At 36.6% G+C, this 16585-nt stretch overlaps 1 protein-coding gene across 1 annotated transcript in view; it reads right to left on the reverse strand.

Moving 5' to 3' along the window:
- Positions 1–16585, reverse strand: part of Zcchc7 (zinc finger CCHC-type containing 7) — a 185135-nt gene that overhangs the window by 10983 nt on the left and 157567 nt on the right. The window contains exon 6 of the mRNA XM_032891420.1: positions 12867–12902. Within this exon, the coding sequence (XP_032747311.1) occupies positions 12867–12902 (36 nt within the window). The remainder of the gene's footprint in view (positions 1–12866; positions 12903–16585) is intronic.

A 16585-nucleotide genomic window follows, 5' to 3' on the forward strand; every position in this document is an offset into this window, starting at 1 on the left:
GATAAAGCATAAGCCTACCATGCCATGGATTTACTCCTAACCTCTCCTCAAAGTGCAGCCTGATGCAACGATTACAAATGATTTTCTTCTAATGTCACTTTACATAACCCTTTTTCTGCATGAATAGTTAGTGTGGAATGAATGAATGAATGCCATTAAAACAGTTAGTCATTATCTGGGACACTGGCCTTACTCCCTTCACTACTAAGAATCTCCATGACAAAGGCCAAGAGATCACAATGCTGGAGCTGCCTCCGTGTCCTACGTTTAACAGTAATTTTTTATGCTAATAAACCTGCTGGGCATCTCCCTCTGTGACCTTGGGCTGCCCTTATCTAAACTGACTTTGATCCAATGAGGGAAGGCTAACATCTAGTTGAAGCTCATTACTATACAGGATATGTAATCAATTTTACTAATTAGAGGGAATCTTCTACTCTTGTGACTGAAAATGGATTTATTTTTATAATCATACATATGCTCAAATAAAAGGCTGTATGTTTTTATTTATCAAGCCAGTTTCATATCAGCATATTTTAAAAAGCTCATATTAAATGGCTGGGGTAAACGTATTCATAACCAAATCCAACACTGAGAAAAAGCAGAGATTAGCTAAAATCTTTCATATAAATACTTCTTAAATTGATGTGATTTTCATATTTGAGAAACACCTTATTAATTCCAAGTATTTACAAATAATTTTACTCTTTCAACAAACTAGTATTAGAATCCCTTCCTTAATACCGATATATTTTAAAAAACCTAACTCACAAAATCAAATAGGCTTCCTCAAGAAAATGTTACCCCAAACCAAAGGGGCACTCTTACTCAAATCCCTTAGCTAAGGTGACCCTCTGGCATGTACTTGACATTTGAGCAAAACAAGTCTGAATTTAAAGTACACTTGTTTCCTGGGAGTGATGCTGAATTTTGTTAGTTCTCTGTATTTTCTTTGGCTTATAGCAAGTAGGCATGGAAGAACCGTGCTTCCCCCTTTCCTCTGACACTCTTCAGACCATACATACCATTCTAACGCCACTGGCAGAGCGCAGGCTAACACCGAACACTTTCTGCTGTTGGTGTCTCTGGAGGGCAGATCTCCACCTGTGACCTCAATCCTAGGCCTGTGTCCGTCCACCATGGTTTTAGAAAAGGCCTTCTCTTGGTCCATGTTCTGATAAACATCTACAGCATTACTTTTCTATGAAGAATACTGGGAGAAATTTTTGCTCCAAGCTAAGACAAGGTTTCCTTTATGAAGGTTTTAAGCTTTAATTTTTTTCTTACTGAGAAAAGTAGCTCTATTGCATTCCAGGGGACATTACTATTAATTCTTCTAAGTTTTACATATAATAATATACATATATTTCTTATGTATTAAAACTATGTTATATATCCAACAGACTCCCAATTCATTGGGTAATTCCTTAATTAGGCAGACTTCTGAAACATGTATTATGTACACAACAGACCGGAACGTCTGTTTTGGAGCATTTTCCAGTCTATCAGGCGATTACATCATTAAGCCACACATGCTACGTAGAAAAATCCTTATGAAAATTCATAAAAAATGTACAGCACGTCATTAGCATGCAGCAGGCATGTATGCTTTTTGATAGTTTTCTGCCTAAAAAAACAAAACAAAAAACTACATGAAGTAATTAGTTGAGGTCAGGAAAATATGAGAATGGTCCCAGACACTAGCAAAAATTAAATTTACAAAAATATTGCACTTCTTATGGCTTAGCTGGGAGTAATTTGCTTTCCTGGAGAATGGATTCTTGAACAATGTTCACCTGAATCGCGCAGAGTAAGTGCTGCTTTACTGACTTGATATTTCCAACATACATCTAGCTTCCTTCAGACTTCTCTCCTGGACACATCTGACTCTCACACATGGGTTGAAAGGTTGCAAATGTCCAATGGTAAATCCAGGAATTATTCAAGGCCTTGCAATACCAAATGCTTACATATTTATGCCTTCATTTAATGCAATCAAGAGCTTATTACATGGGCGTATCATTTCCCAATAAGCAAAAAACTGTTAAAGTAAGATGAATATGTGTGTTACTGGCATAAATTTTAATAGTGGAATTACATATTTACTACATTAAAAAAGCAATAGGCTATACCTAAAAGACATATTTAAAGACTAAAATAAAAGCATAAGTTTCATGAGAGGGAACTATTAAACTGACCACTTTCTAATCTTTCTGTAAACAACACACCTAACACTAAAATCCCCAACAACAGAAACAGAAAGAAACGCTTAGAACTGGAGAACAATGAGCCTGTATGCAAGACAGGAAGGAGCCCAGCGCTGCACTCCCAGATGCCCCCGATCTTCCAGGCTTAAAAAGCATCCCAATTTTCTCTAAAGGTAGCAGCGTTTATTCACTGGGCCATGGCTAATTTTACATGGAATGCAAAAATGTTAGTTTAAGTTTAATTTACCACCCTATTTAAATATTTCCAATGTAGCTCTTCAACTGCAGAGCTATCCCTCCGTCTATTTTAATTTTAAAGTAAGTTAGCATAGGGCTTCCTTCTTAATCCCCAGAGACTACCTACATAGTGACACAGACGCACACATTTATGACGGCAACATAAATGCTCTGCTCTTCTGAAGTAACATTAAGTGAAAATCGTTTCCTGGAAAGATATTATAGGTATCTATATTTTATTTGCCATCTTAAACATATCTGGGTCTTTATGGCCTTATTTTAAAAATGTATTTCCTTTTTATATTTCCTGGTGCAAATGGACTGCATAAATAAGCAATGTGCTATGAGGCTTCAGACCAGCCGATAAAACCTTTCAATTTTCATGCCAGCTTCTTCTTTTGTAATTCAAATCTGCCTGGAAACTGGCAGCTCTGAAGACTGAAACAAGCACGGCCACAAATACCTTGTAATGCTATCGACCTTGTCTGCCCATGCAGTGAGAGAGGGGCGCGCATGTGTCTGCAGCCATCCAGATAACACAACTCATTTTTTTTGGGGGGGGGGCATGAGGTGGGGATAACAGAAGCCAGCCCCAGACTGCACGGAAAGCAGTCATTACCAGGCAAGCTGGAGAATAAGTCTCTTCAAAATACACAGTGCATTTAAAACCATATATGAGGCTGAGCCACTGCTGTCATTACCAATTTTAATTTAGCTCCTTCAGTTTGCCAGCCAGATAAACTCTTTAGTGCAGTTTTTTAATCTATTTGCCACATTTATGTTTCAGATTATAGTAATATGGATAGGAGAAGGAATCACTTTTAGAGGAAATAAAGCAATAGATCCGCTTATCGGCACCCATCAGAAAGTTCATTAATCAGCTAGGCTTTGTGCCCTCTAAATTGAAAGGTTAAATAATCCTCTCAGGAATATTCCTCAGCCCCTCCACCAATTGTCCAGAGAGGAGCTGCCATTCAGAGCACACGGGATCAGTGACAGGGTATCTTACCACTGTTTGGACCCCAAACAATGACGGACAAATGGCCTGGTTTACAAAGAAACCTTTTAGTACACAGATGGGAAAGGACCACAAGCTTTGACGTAGGGGAGGGCTGAGGAGGGTGTGGAGACAGGGTATAAGGGAAGGGACAGAAAAGAATACACACGTGTAAATTCACAGATATTTGATCTGCGGGTTTACTGGGGTAGACTGTAAGGCATGGGAATCATGTGAAGTACATATCTTCCAACCATATGAAATGCTTACATAATCCTCCATTGATAACGATAGATCAGAACTATAGCTCTATTGTATTTACTAGCTGATAAATGGGGACCCAAATAAATCCCAATTTATTTTGATTATAACTCCATATAACTTCCCTCCCAAGCCTACATATTCTACTAGAATACTGTTCATAACTTCAAGGACCTACCTTCAGGGTGGAAAGTAAACAGTCTGTCTGTCTGTCTGTCTGTTTGTTTGTCTTTTATAAAGTAATGGTCTTTTTTAAATTTTAAAACTCATTTTATGTGTGTGGGTGTTTTGCCTGCACTTATGTATGCATAATATTTTCCTGATGCCCACGGAAGCCAGAAGAGGATGGATCCCTTGGAACTGGAGTTACGGACAGCGCTGAGGCATGGTGGGTGCTGGGAATGCAGCTCTGGCCTTTGATTTTCTAGTACATTCCATTTTAGCCCTTGCTTGTCTTACAGTAAGGAACATGGACTAGGAATGCTCTTCCGAGGGCGCACACTGCACACATCGAGAAGTGCCTAATTTGATGTTGCCTTTTTTTCTGAACAGGAAGACCGAAAAGCTCAGCCAGGTCTCACACTTTTCCACTTTGTGACTGTCTGGTTCCTTTCTGGTACTGGTCGTGTGCAGGCACAACTAGCTTTATCTGAAGTGCAAACCCCTGGTCTACTATTTGGTTTCCTTTCCTGTCTTATTAAAATGATCCCTCTTTTCCTTGTATAAGGCACTATAATTGCTGTGAGCTGTTTGATTGCATATTATTCTCATTATAAAGATTTACATAATTTGCTTACAGTAACTAGTCATAGGACACTGAAGTTACCAATTAAAATTATGTACTCAATAGCTTAATTCAGGTATCTTAGAGTGATGTCGTTACTTATTCCCTTCCCTTTCTTGCTTCTTTGCTTCCTTTAATGGTGGAGATTAAACCCAGTGCTGAACCCACATTGCAGTTTTATATATGAAATGTACTTTATCTTGTCATTTTTATAGGCAAGGAAGTAACTTAAATCTTTTGTGATATAATCTTAAATGCTTATACTGATGTTAAGGTAAATCAAATTAAGAAAATAATTTGTTGCAGTACTTAATTGAGAGTTACTCACCTAAACCGGGCGTGGTGGCGCACGCCTGTAATCTCAGCACTCATGAGGCTGAGGCAGGAGGATCTCGAGTTCCAGGCCAGCTTGGGCTATATAGCGATTCCAGGCCAGCCTGGGCTACATAGCAAGACCCTGTCTTGGGAAAAAAGAAAAAAAAAAGAAGTTACTCACCTACATTTTTTTGAAACAAGTAAGACAAGTATAAGTAAAGTATAAGTATTTAACTTCAGTAACTGTGAGGAGGAAACATTGTTAGGAGGCTAAGAGAGGTCATTACAACCTCACCTTGAGCAGAGACATTGCAACAGTCAGTCTGGGCTAGAGACCCAGCCCAGCTCTCGGTGCAGGTGCCCATTGGCTTGCTCTGACCGGCTTACCTGGTTTAGCCTGGTTTATGAGAAGCTGTGAGGCACTGCGCAGCTGCCATCTCACTGCAAACTTACAAGTCCTGTGGGCACCACCACCCATTTTCAGATACAAAACTAAGGATCTTCTGAGTTAAACCTCTGTGTACATACTACACAAAGGAATCACACTTGAAACCAGAGCACAACCTTAAGTTGGCATTCTTTTCCCTATATTGTGATACAGAACATTAACTCATTGGCAAGTCTGCCCTTCTGTCCAAATATTTCAAAGCATGTTTTTCTAAAACAAAACAAAACAAAACAAAAACAACAACAACAACAACAACAACAAAAACCCAAGCAGTACAACTGTAAAACAAAGGAAATGTTATAGATATAACATTTTATGTCTAAGACATAAAAATAGAGACTATATTTTATACACAAAATTAAAACACAGCCCCGAATTTAGTTCTCTTGACTGCAAATATCTGCATCCAAGGATATTCATACGAAGGCATTTAGCTGGGAATGAGAGTTCATGCCTTTAATCCTAGCTCTTTGGAGGCTGAAGCAAGGTCAGGCAGACCAGTCTTCTAAAGGAAACCAACAAGTGCAAACACCTCAAGTGGGCATTTTACAGAACCACAAAGACGGCTTTATATCTAACAGATACAGTTAATCTGTGAGCATGTGTACACGCATGGCGTACATAAGGTATATATGCGCACACACAGGTTTAAAAAAATATTGAAAATAAAGCTGGGCATGGTACTCTATGCCTGTAATCTCAGTAGTAGGAGGCTGAGGCAGGAGGAACTACAAAAACAAGACAATCTGGTGGCCTTACTGATGTGTGTGTTTGTATGTATGAATTATTTTCACCAATATAGATTTCTGACCTCTCACATTAAAATAATTCATATTTCTGAAAAAGAATCAATTCATATGCTGGTAAACCAGCTAAGTGAGTGAAGGTATAACTCAACCTCATTTACATGCATGTGTGTATGCATCATGCATATATGCACATATGTACATTTGGATTACATTCAAGCTTTCTTTAATTGTACAATGCCTTCCTACTTTGTAGCTTTCTTTAATTGTACAATGCCTTCCTACTTTGTAGCTTTCTTTAATTGTACAATGCCTTCTTACTTTTGTAGCATTTTTCCTCATGTAAATTACAAATATTAAGGGCCAATTCTTAAACATCTAGAAGAAATATTCACCGATGTACAAGTCTACGCATAATTCTCTTTCTAATATATGAGGGGGTTAAACTACCAATGAATTTCAAGTCTAAAGTCAGGTCAATCTGTAAAGTAATTCGTGGATTTCTAGCCACTTAGATAATAGTAATTTTGAAGTCTTAGCTCCCTCAGGTTGTCCCTTACAGAAGCATGTGTGATGTGGAGCCCCCTGGCTCAGACACTGCTCACGGAGAGGCCTACATTCAAATGACGAGCTGACTCTAAGCCTGTGCTGACCCTAACTGTGATTGGTCAGTGCACAGGATGCTGGTTTTGTATATCCTACTTATACTTATTGCTGCACTGAAATATCCAGAAAAGCACACAGCAGAGTCAGTTACTTAGAATGTACTTTAGGGAGTGGCATAAGCTACCTATTTATCTAACATATGCAAACAATGCTAGAATCAAACTGCACTTTATTTCTCTGCTCTGATGTGTAGGTAATCTTACAAAATAGGAACTGATGAACATTTCAGACATGAACACTGTAATTTCTGGTATTAGATAGTCTATGGTGGTTAATTGTAAGTCTGAGAAAATTTAGTTTAAGGGCTTTATTTTTTTATATTCACTCTCACTGTAAAGTGGCATTCTTTCAAAGTACAGAGTCACTAGTAGAAAGAAATACAATTTATTCGGGGATGACATGACTCATATATATGTTTTACTAAGGAGACAAAAGAAAAAATCAAAGTACCATATTTTAAAATGTAAACACCTAGAAACAGAATTTAACTGATACATATTTAACTTTTTCCTATAACGATTAAATATAGTTCATTTGTAACTAAAATACAACAGGGGCGGGGAAGAAAAAGATAAGAAAATGTTTAAATGTAATTTTCTGCCTTTCTGTTATTCTTAGGAAAAATAGATTAGAAAATTAATAACTGCAAGAATTTCTTTCAAATTTGAAGCAGGAATCAAACTAGAAGTTCATTTGGTGACAGTGTCAATCCGAGTATGCTGGTCATTTTCTCCAGTCATTATGAGACAGGTGAAAAAGCATGGAGACCTTTTTTTAAAAAGTCAAATGAAGAAAAGTTACTAACTCCAGTAGATCTTTCAGATTAAGCTAACTCACTACTGAGCAGGATTGCTGTCTAATATGGAAGCTGCTGGTGGGTGGGACACACATTCAGAATGCACAGGCATTCCTAAGTCATCCATAAACTGCCCAGGTGACATATACTTCCTGCTCCACCTCTCAAATGCTTGTATCTACGTCAGAATCATCACCATGAAATCCTGATAGTATTCAAATATATTCACATAAGACAGGCCTATATAAAAAAATACTATAGTGATTTCCTGTCCAGGCCAAATTATTTTTGAATTAAAATATTAAAAATCATGTATTCTGAGAAATCTCTGAAAGAATGGATAACTCATATTCCTTCAAAAGAAGGAAAATTTTATATGCATGTGTACATGGCCTGAAGAAACATGAAAGGGAAAATAACATGTATTTTTTTTTAAAGATTTATTTATTTAATGTATGTGAGTACATTCTAGCTGTCTTTAGACACACCAGAAGAAGGCATCAGATCCCATTACAGATGGTTGTGAGCCACCAATGTGGTTGCTGGGAATTGAACTCAGGACCTCTGGAAGAGCAGTCAGTGCTCTTAACCACTGAGCCATCTCTCCAGCCCCCATAACATGTATTAATAATGCACAATGTCGACACTTTTCCACCTTCTTTTATAGAACGCACTTTAGCAAACTGCTTTTTGGAGACTGGGCAAATTATATTTATTTTAAAATGAATCTCATTTATTGAGATTGATAATTTCAGGTTTCACCCTCTTTGAAAGTGTATTTTCTTATTGCTTTCAATGATTAATTCTGGTATGTCACTGAATTACTATTAAAAAATCAGTTTATTTAACTCTTTTTAGTAATCACTTTTTATATGTTAAGTTAAAAATGATAAGACTGAAGTAAAAAAAAATCTATCATAAGTTTGACATTAAGGGCAGGACAAATACTAAACTACTTTAGGTAAAATTTCTATGTGAAAAATCTTTTAAAATGATGCCATGTTACTGTCCCAATATATTCCCTATTATTATAAAAGTCAGCAATGCTTACTATAAAACATCTCACTGGTGCTAGCGGAGCACTTCAGGGGCAGAGCACAAAACGCCCTGGTCTAGGCCCAGGACCGAAAACCAACCACGCAAACCTTGCTGTTCAGGTGTTAGCAACTTGAAAAAGAAATGAAGCGGCCTGATTGACTTCAGAGTCCTGTAAGAAGACCCTCGAGTGCTACAAGCAAGGTGTGCTCTCAATCACCAGATCACAAGCACAGTGACGTCAGCAGTTTCAGGATCTTTGAAATTTAACAGATCTAGTGTCTTGACAGCAATATAACATTCAGGACACCAACACAGCAGCACCAGAGAAAAATCCCTACAGTTATGAGTGTCCTTGGTTCTGGAGGTTGGCAAAGTGGACTGCACTATCGAATCAATTTATAAAAATGCTGCTTATGATAATTTCCATCAGGCCCTTGAAGATGGTACAACATTTTGTTTTGTTTTGTTTTGTTTTGTTTTTTTAACAGTGAAAATGAGGCAGGCCTCCCTCACTCTGTTTTGGAATATCTAATTCTAATAGTAATGCCCAATCAATTCTATTTTCTTAAATACACTAACATGCCAACAAACACAGGGAAGATTAAGGTTTCTCAGTTGAGCAGCATGTAGACAGTGCTCTCATGGTCGGCAGGTCTGCTGGGGTCGTTAAGAAGTTCTCAGAAGACACCCAAGACTCCTAACACATTAAAAGGAAGTTTCTTTTTTTAAAAACAGAATCATGAATAGAAAAATTTCTCCATTGTTGCTGACTTTTAAAAACTTTTGGTCAAGTTATTTTTTTTTTTTTAAAGAAAACCATGGGATTTTAGCATTAGGCAGTTATAAAATTATACTTACTCTGCCTTACACCTCAATCCCAAGACAAAGATACTTGAATGGCTGTGGCTTCAGCATCTACTACCCTTCCTTCTCCCCTGGACTGTCCTTCTGAAGCTAGCTTCCGTCTGCTGATATTTGGGGCACTATTCTGTGCATAAAGCACACAAGTTTTTAGATAGTAAAATTCTGATTTGCTATAAAGTCATTCTGTGAAAACTCAGAAATACACTTGTAGGCGGATGCTCCAGGTCAGGAGAGAGCGTGGAGTGGGAAAGCAGAGCACTGTCAAGGCAGTCGGTCTGTTAGATAGACTCTGCCCTTCAGTGGGTTCAGGGTCACACCCTGGACTGCTAGTAAACTCTGACCAGGAAGGAAGACAGGGAAGTGTGTTTCTCTTCTCTTTCCTAATTAATAAAAATGTCCATTTTTGAAGTGTAATTCTAAGCACTCCAAATATTATGACTAAACATATTAGCCCTCATATAAAAATTACATCTGCTTTTTTTTATTCTGAAGTTTTTAGTTAAAATAAGAAGTAGTAAGGTTGTAATGAATTCTAAGGACATTAAAAAAAAAGAACAAAATTAAACAGGATGCATTAACCTTTTTGGTTTTTAATATATACAGTTTTTGAATAACAATTTTCTTTTTACTTTTTAGGTAAGCAAGTTAGGAATGTTTAATGCATGTTAAATTGTAGTTTCTATCAGATAAAAACACTATGGGTTATAAAGCTCTGTGGGTGCCATATTAGCCTAGGGTTTTTATTTCTACTTTGATAAGAAATGAAGAAATGGAGAAGAGACTTTTTTTCCCATAGGGAAATAATCTACAAGAATTATGTGAATGAAGAAAAATACAAGGCTTTGCTAAAAATCTGAAAGCAGAAGTTACGGCGTAAAGAATAGGGTTATATGATTAAAACATGTAAAACTCTGACCTTTTTTGAGGAAGTAAAAGTATTAGCTATTGGAGGAAATTACATAATTGTTAATTTTTTCCCTCATGTTTGTCTCCAGATCAGCAAAGATATCAAAAGGCTTGATTTTTTTTTTTAAGGAAGTAAAAGTATTAACTATTGGAGGAAATTAGGTAACTGTTAAATAAATTTTCTCATGTATGTCTCCATATCAATAAAGATATCAAAAGGTATTATTTTTTCTATCATTGTGTATCTTTTGGAATGATGGATTTGCCTTTTATTAATGTATTAATTAATAAAAAGCTCTTTATTTAGATATAATCTACTAGTGACCTCATTTATCTTTGATGATATTACTGAAAATAATGAAAACTTCTCTTTTAAATCTTATTTCACAATATTTTAAGGAAAATATGAAACTTCCTAAGTTTATATATATTAATTAATTTCACCTTTCTTGCATGTTTATAAAAGAGAGGCTTCCTAGACAGGCTTGATTTTGTAGCTGCTTAAAGTGTACTTGTTCTGGAAATGACCCTCCAGATCTCATGGGTGGGGAATCAGGCACAGCAAGAGAAAAGCACTCAAATGTCAACAGTTCCAAACAGGAGCTCTCAACGAAATTTAACCCCCAAAGTACAGTTTATTTGGGGTTAGACATAAGATACTTTTTGGTTAGAAGAGAAATGAATATATCACAATGAACTGTAGACTGCTTTCTAGCCTCAAGCAGGCTGGTTGAAACGAATACATAGAGACAATTCAAACTGAGTTCCTCTGTGGCCATTGCTGTGATCGATGCCACATTCACATGTGAGGGCTACTCTGAGTCAATAGATGGCAGTCCATCGCCTAGTAAAAGGGTTGAAGATGGCTAAAATCAGCATGCAGTTTGCTTTCATTCAAAATTTAATACTACTTAATTACAGGCATTCAAATATTGTCCATATACTGATAAGGCAATTTAAATAATTGGAAAATGATTATATTTTAGATGAATCGATAAAAGTATTTACACATTTATAAGCATACTATTGTTATAGTTATTCTTGCATAGTAATTCCTTGTTAATTAAAACCTGGTAGTTGTGAATTACAATGATTACTTCAACATTTTCTGAAAGAAAATCAACCAGGTTTCCAGATAAAGAAATTTTCAAATTGAATTTGATATTCTTATAGATAGAATATATTATATTCTAATAAAGATGAATTTATTTTGTTTTAATTTTTAAAGATCTCTATTCTTTTTATAATTTGTTTCTGGAAAGCTAAAAAAAAAAAAAAGATACTCAACAAACCTTTAAGTACTTCTGTTACATTTGAAGCTAATTTTTATTGTTCAATAATGGTCACATAAAATTCTTGCATCAGTGGAAAAGCTAAAAGACATACAAAGTCAGATCTGCGATGATATTACTTAATAAAAATAATGAGTACTGCCACACCATTACAGACACTCTGTGATCTTGAGAGATACAAGAATGATTTTGTTCCTATCAGGTTTAGGCTATAAGGGCTTCACAATTATTAAGTTGCTACAATGCTAAAATATAATCCATTGACTGCATCTGTCACATTATGTATAGAATCTACAGACATGTATATGACTTTTATTTAATATAACACTAAAACTTTAAATAAAACTGCAGATACGCTATCCCTGGCACTGTGGCCTGGACAGACAGTGGGAGATGAGTCTACCTGTTGGCTCACTTTGTTTCTGTAAGAGAAAAGCAGTATGAAGGTTTTAAAAAAACTGCCTTTTCTCTTTTCTGAACTGTACAAAATCTTTTATATATTAAACTTCAACAATTATTAATTATATTATGCTATGTAACTGTATAATTAAAAGGTCTCTCTACTGTTTAATACATTAAAAATGACTAGTAAGACAATATTGAATTACATTATTTAAACTAGAGAGTCAAAGTGACCTGACTTCATAATATTGAGAATTAATTAAATGGATTATATAGCAATAGTTACTTTCTGCTTTCACTAAGAGTAAAATCATAATAAATCAGAAATTGACCATTAAGTATGTATGTGTGTGTATACATATATATATATATATATATATATATATATATATATATATATATATAACTCAAACAAGTAAAGAGAGTTTTAAGAATAGGAGAGTTGAATTGTCCTATATGAAAGGTACACTAAGCTCTTTCTAGCTTCATTTAAGAATGTATAATATTTCAGTAAAAGCAGAAAAACAATGGATGATATTGTGGGCTGTATGCTTCTGGACTGTGTAACATAATATTCTAAAGACACAGGATTATTTTACTGCTTCATAGCTTCTAGAATACTTTCCCCTTTAATTTAATGAATATAGTCTAAGCCTGAGGGTATCATGATATAATCATTTAGTGACATGAGTAATAAAAACCAGTTGAAAGCTTTTAAAAACAGGAAAATAAAGAACAGGCAGTGGGCAGGAGAGAGGGATAGGTGTATTATTGCTTTCTCAGTACAAACTCTCCAGATGTTTATTATCTTGCTGCAGAAGATGCTTGTCTATATTTTATGGTCAGCAGTTCAGAGAAGGGTAAATAGGCTGGGTCTTGGGGAAAATAAAAAGGTGTTTTTACTCACCGTTAGGTGATACTGCCTCCAGATTTCTGGGCAAGCCTGGAAAATAAAAATATTGATCAGCTGGGAGCATGAAACAAGGTACTTTACAGCCTGTTGGTTTTGGCATAACCCAGCATCCACCGGTGTCGGTCACAGGAAAATAAGAAGCTTAACAGAAAGGGTCTGCATTTCAGCTTCAAAAACCTGGCTAGATGGTTTAATTGAATTTTACACTGCTTTAACACACTCCCCGCCATTGTCAGGAAGCCAGTTACAAAGTTTTCCTCTCTTTCTTCACAGGTTAGAAGTTTGGGGACTATGGTATGATGCAGGGCCGTAAGTCAGTTAAACTGCTAAGTAAAGAGCAGTGGTCTAGATCTGTAAGACTAACCTAGAGAGTCTTTAAAAGAGCCCCACTTTAAAGAAGCCTTAACTACGCAGTGTACTTATCTGTAATGTCTGCTGGTGCTAACTTAAAACTTAATGAAAAAAGAATGAAAAAAAAAAAAAAAAAAAACCAAGCTAAACCACAGCACAACCCCTAAAGTCCATGGCCTTTCTCGTATATAACAAAATTTTACATGTTCATATTTATAGAGGAAAAAATATAACACAAAAAATGAAACCTCAAAAATTGTGTCCAAGATGAATTTACTGAAGTCATAATAGATAACGAAATACTCAGCAACAAACACCAGCAAGAGGTCCTTTCCTGAGCCACACTCTGATCTCTCTTAAGAGGAAACTGTCTAACAGCACCGTTTCACTCATCAGTTGACTATCTTTGCAGAAAAAGAATGCTGATGACAATAACTATAAACAGCAAAATCTCTACTGAAAATACCTCATAAGTGACCAGACAAAAGATGTGTAACGAAGGTGAAAGAGTACACATTATACACGTCAAGCTTATCTAGCCCGTGCGATTTTTCTATAGGAAAGCATGTAAATTAAAATGTCCACTGGTCCCCTTCCCATTTCCAATGGCATATTCATAAAATATATAGCATCTGAAAAAAACACTACCTATGTCAATGATTTCTGGATTAGTAACACTAACTGAAAGAAAAATAACTTTAGAAAATTAAAAGTAGCTTCAGGAGGCAAAGACAATGTCAGTACCACATGAAGAACAGCTACAGAGTGGTTGGCTCCCAGGTTCTTAAGGATGACACACTGAGACATACTTACATACAAGACCTAGTGTACGATATATCTTCCTGCCTTCTAGCACACACCTTTTGCTGTGTTCATATAATTTGAGTTCGATTACGATAGAGATAAGCAAGCAGTTATTTATACAGTAGTTATGGATAGTTCTTGATTACCACAGTATCCTCAGAATAATACGGTTGAAAAATCACACTCACTGACTTGTCATGGACTGGCAGAATGCCACTCTACCATGTGACCTTTCCTGGTGTCGTAGCAATTTAGTAAGAGAAGAAAGAATGACTTGGTGTTTGAACAATCATCCGATTGCTCTGTCTATGAGGTTGATGACTGATACAGAAATTTAGTAGTGGGTGACATGAAACTTCTTTTCTCTTATTAGATGATAATACTGCAATTAAAAAATCTAGTTATTATGTAAGTGCTTTCACTTAACATTCCTATTACAGATTCATATTACTATTTTGTACATAATACTATGTATGGTTAGAGAAAAAGACTTCCAAGCAGGGGTCGACAGAGAGCATATGCGTTAACTTTAAATACAAAATGTAAGTCACCGCAACCACTAACCTAATTTTAAAATCCCATTTTTTCTACATGCTAAGGCATTGGTGGCTTCTTCTTAACACTCCTTAGTATTATACACACATAGACATTTAAAAAATTCTCACCAAGCAGAATGGCAAAATATTCAGGTTTATATAGGTTTTGCATAGGAAATTTAGATAGGATAAATTTCTAAAGAAAGAAGCTAAGTACCGCAAGTGAAAACTTGGTTTAAGTAAAACATTTACACCGAGTGAGTAGTCAGCTGCTCATCTCATCTCACATGAAAACCTACAAAGCATCAAAGGGCACTGCACTCTACCGCCCTGCTGCTCCCACCGTCCTGGCACTTAGGTAAGTGAACCCAAAGGGCATCCTCAAGTCACACACAAAGCGCACACGTACATCTGTTTCGGCAATGTGGCACGCTGGTTGCCAACTTTTGTCCAACTAGTTTTGCTATCTATTGTGCTTTGGATAATAAACATACATGAATAACTGAGTGTTATTATTCATAAAATTCAAAGATGAATCAACACACTTTGCCATGCCAGATGAACTGAGAGTTTATACTGTGCATTTCAACCCATATTGAATTTTATCAGGTGCTAATTATTGTTTTATGAGAACAACGGCTTAGTGCATCTGTTGTTTAATTCCCACTTCCCTATTCTCAAATGCGTACATCAAAGAAAATAAAACACTCAATCTTGAACAGCCCCTGACAGCAGACCAAGACTCAAGTGCTCAACAGACAAGGCCCTTGCCACCAGTTCTCATATTTCCACAACAATGAACAAACACAAAACAGCGCTAAGCGGCCTTTCCTCCTCCTCAGCTCCCCTTGGCCAGTTGTCTGCCTTGTACTAGAGAGAGCCCTTGAACGCAGCCCTGCTGGGAACACAGCACAGGAGAAAGGATTAGCCTTACTAACATGCTAGCATTTGCAAAAGGGAAGAAAAAAACCCCAGTACTGTATTTGGTATATGAATAACCAAAGTGTATGAGCTGACAAGAGACCAGGACAGGCCTGTGGCTCCCCGGGAGAAAATGTAGCTGTGATGAGTGACAGGGCTTTCAGGAAATATGTTCACAATCACAGACAGTGAAGGCCATGACCTAGATCGTTTAAGAGCTTGTCTTGTCAAATTATCAAAAGCTTCTTCCTCTCTGAATAAAGAGTGACATAAGTGAGTGTCAGGAAGCTGCAGGCTGACAAGCCAAGCATACAATAACAGAATGCACGTCACATACATGCTCAACACCGCCACTGCTAGCGGCAAATCTTAATGAGAGCGCGGCCAGCCCAGGAGACTTGGGTCCCTGCTGGCACAGCTACTCATCTCACAAAAATCCTTCAGCTCCAAGTCAGTTAGGCTCTGACACGACAACTACAATTACGAAACACAACTTTTTAACAGAATCCTCTGGTGCTTTGTCAAAGCCTCTGTTGTTAAGAGCTGGCCCCTTAAGTCACTACAGCAAAACAAAAGATTTAATAAAACAAGCAATGCTCATCAATGGTGAATAACTTACACAGAAAAAAATAAGGAGAATAATTTTGTTAAAAATTTGTTGACTGAGAAGTGATGGCAAGAAAAATAATCCCATCTCTGGATCTGAATGCCAGTGTTTGTCTCCCCACACACTAACATTGTTTTAGGCACCTTCCATTGCAAAGGACAACTCTACGCTGAAGCCCGGTCAGCACTCTTCATACAAAGACTCTCAAGTCATCCAACTGTCCAAACACTTGGCTAACCATTGTGTATGCATGGGACTCTCCCGACATATTTATGTGAGCTGGAATTCATCTTTAGGAGAAAAGAAAATTAAGAGAATATCTTAACATCTACCTTAAACCAAAAGTGTACATAAAGACAGCTCTAAGGTCTAACATTACAGAAATCTACAATGAAAATTTAAAATGTTTTAAGATTGTTTACTCTATTTCTATTTCTGCATAAACATGGCTATTCTTCATAAGGAGATAAACACATAAACACCAACAGGATTAG

Source organism: Rattus rattus, chromosome 1 (genome assembly GCF_011064425.1).
Source record: "Rattus rattus isolate New Zealand chromosome 1, Rrattus_CSIRO_v1, whole genome shotgun sequence".
NCBI classification, from domain to species: Eukaryota; Metazoa; Chordata; class Mammalia; order Rodentia; family Muridae; genus Rattus; species Rattus rattus.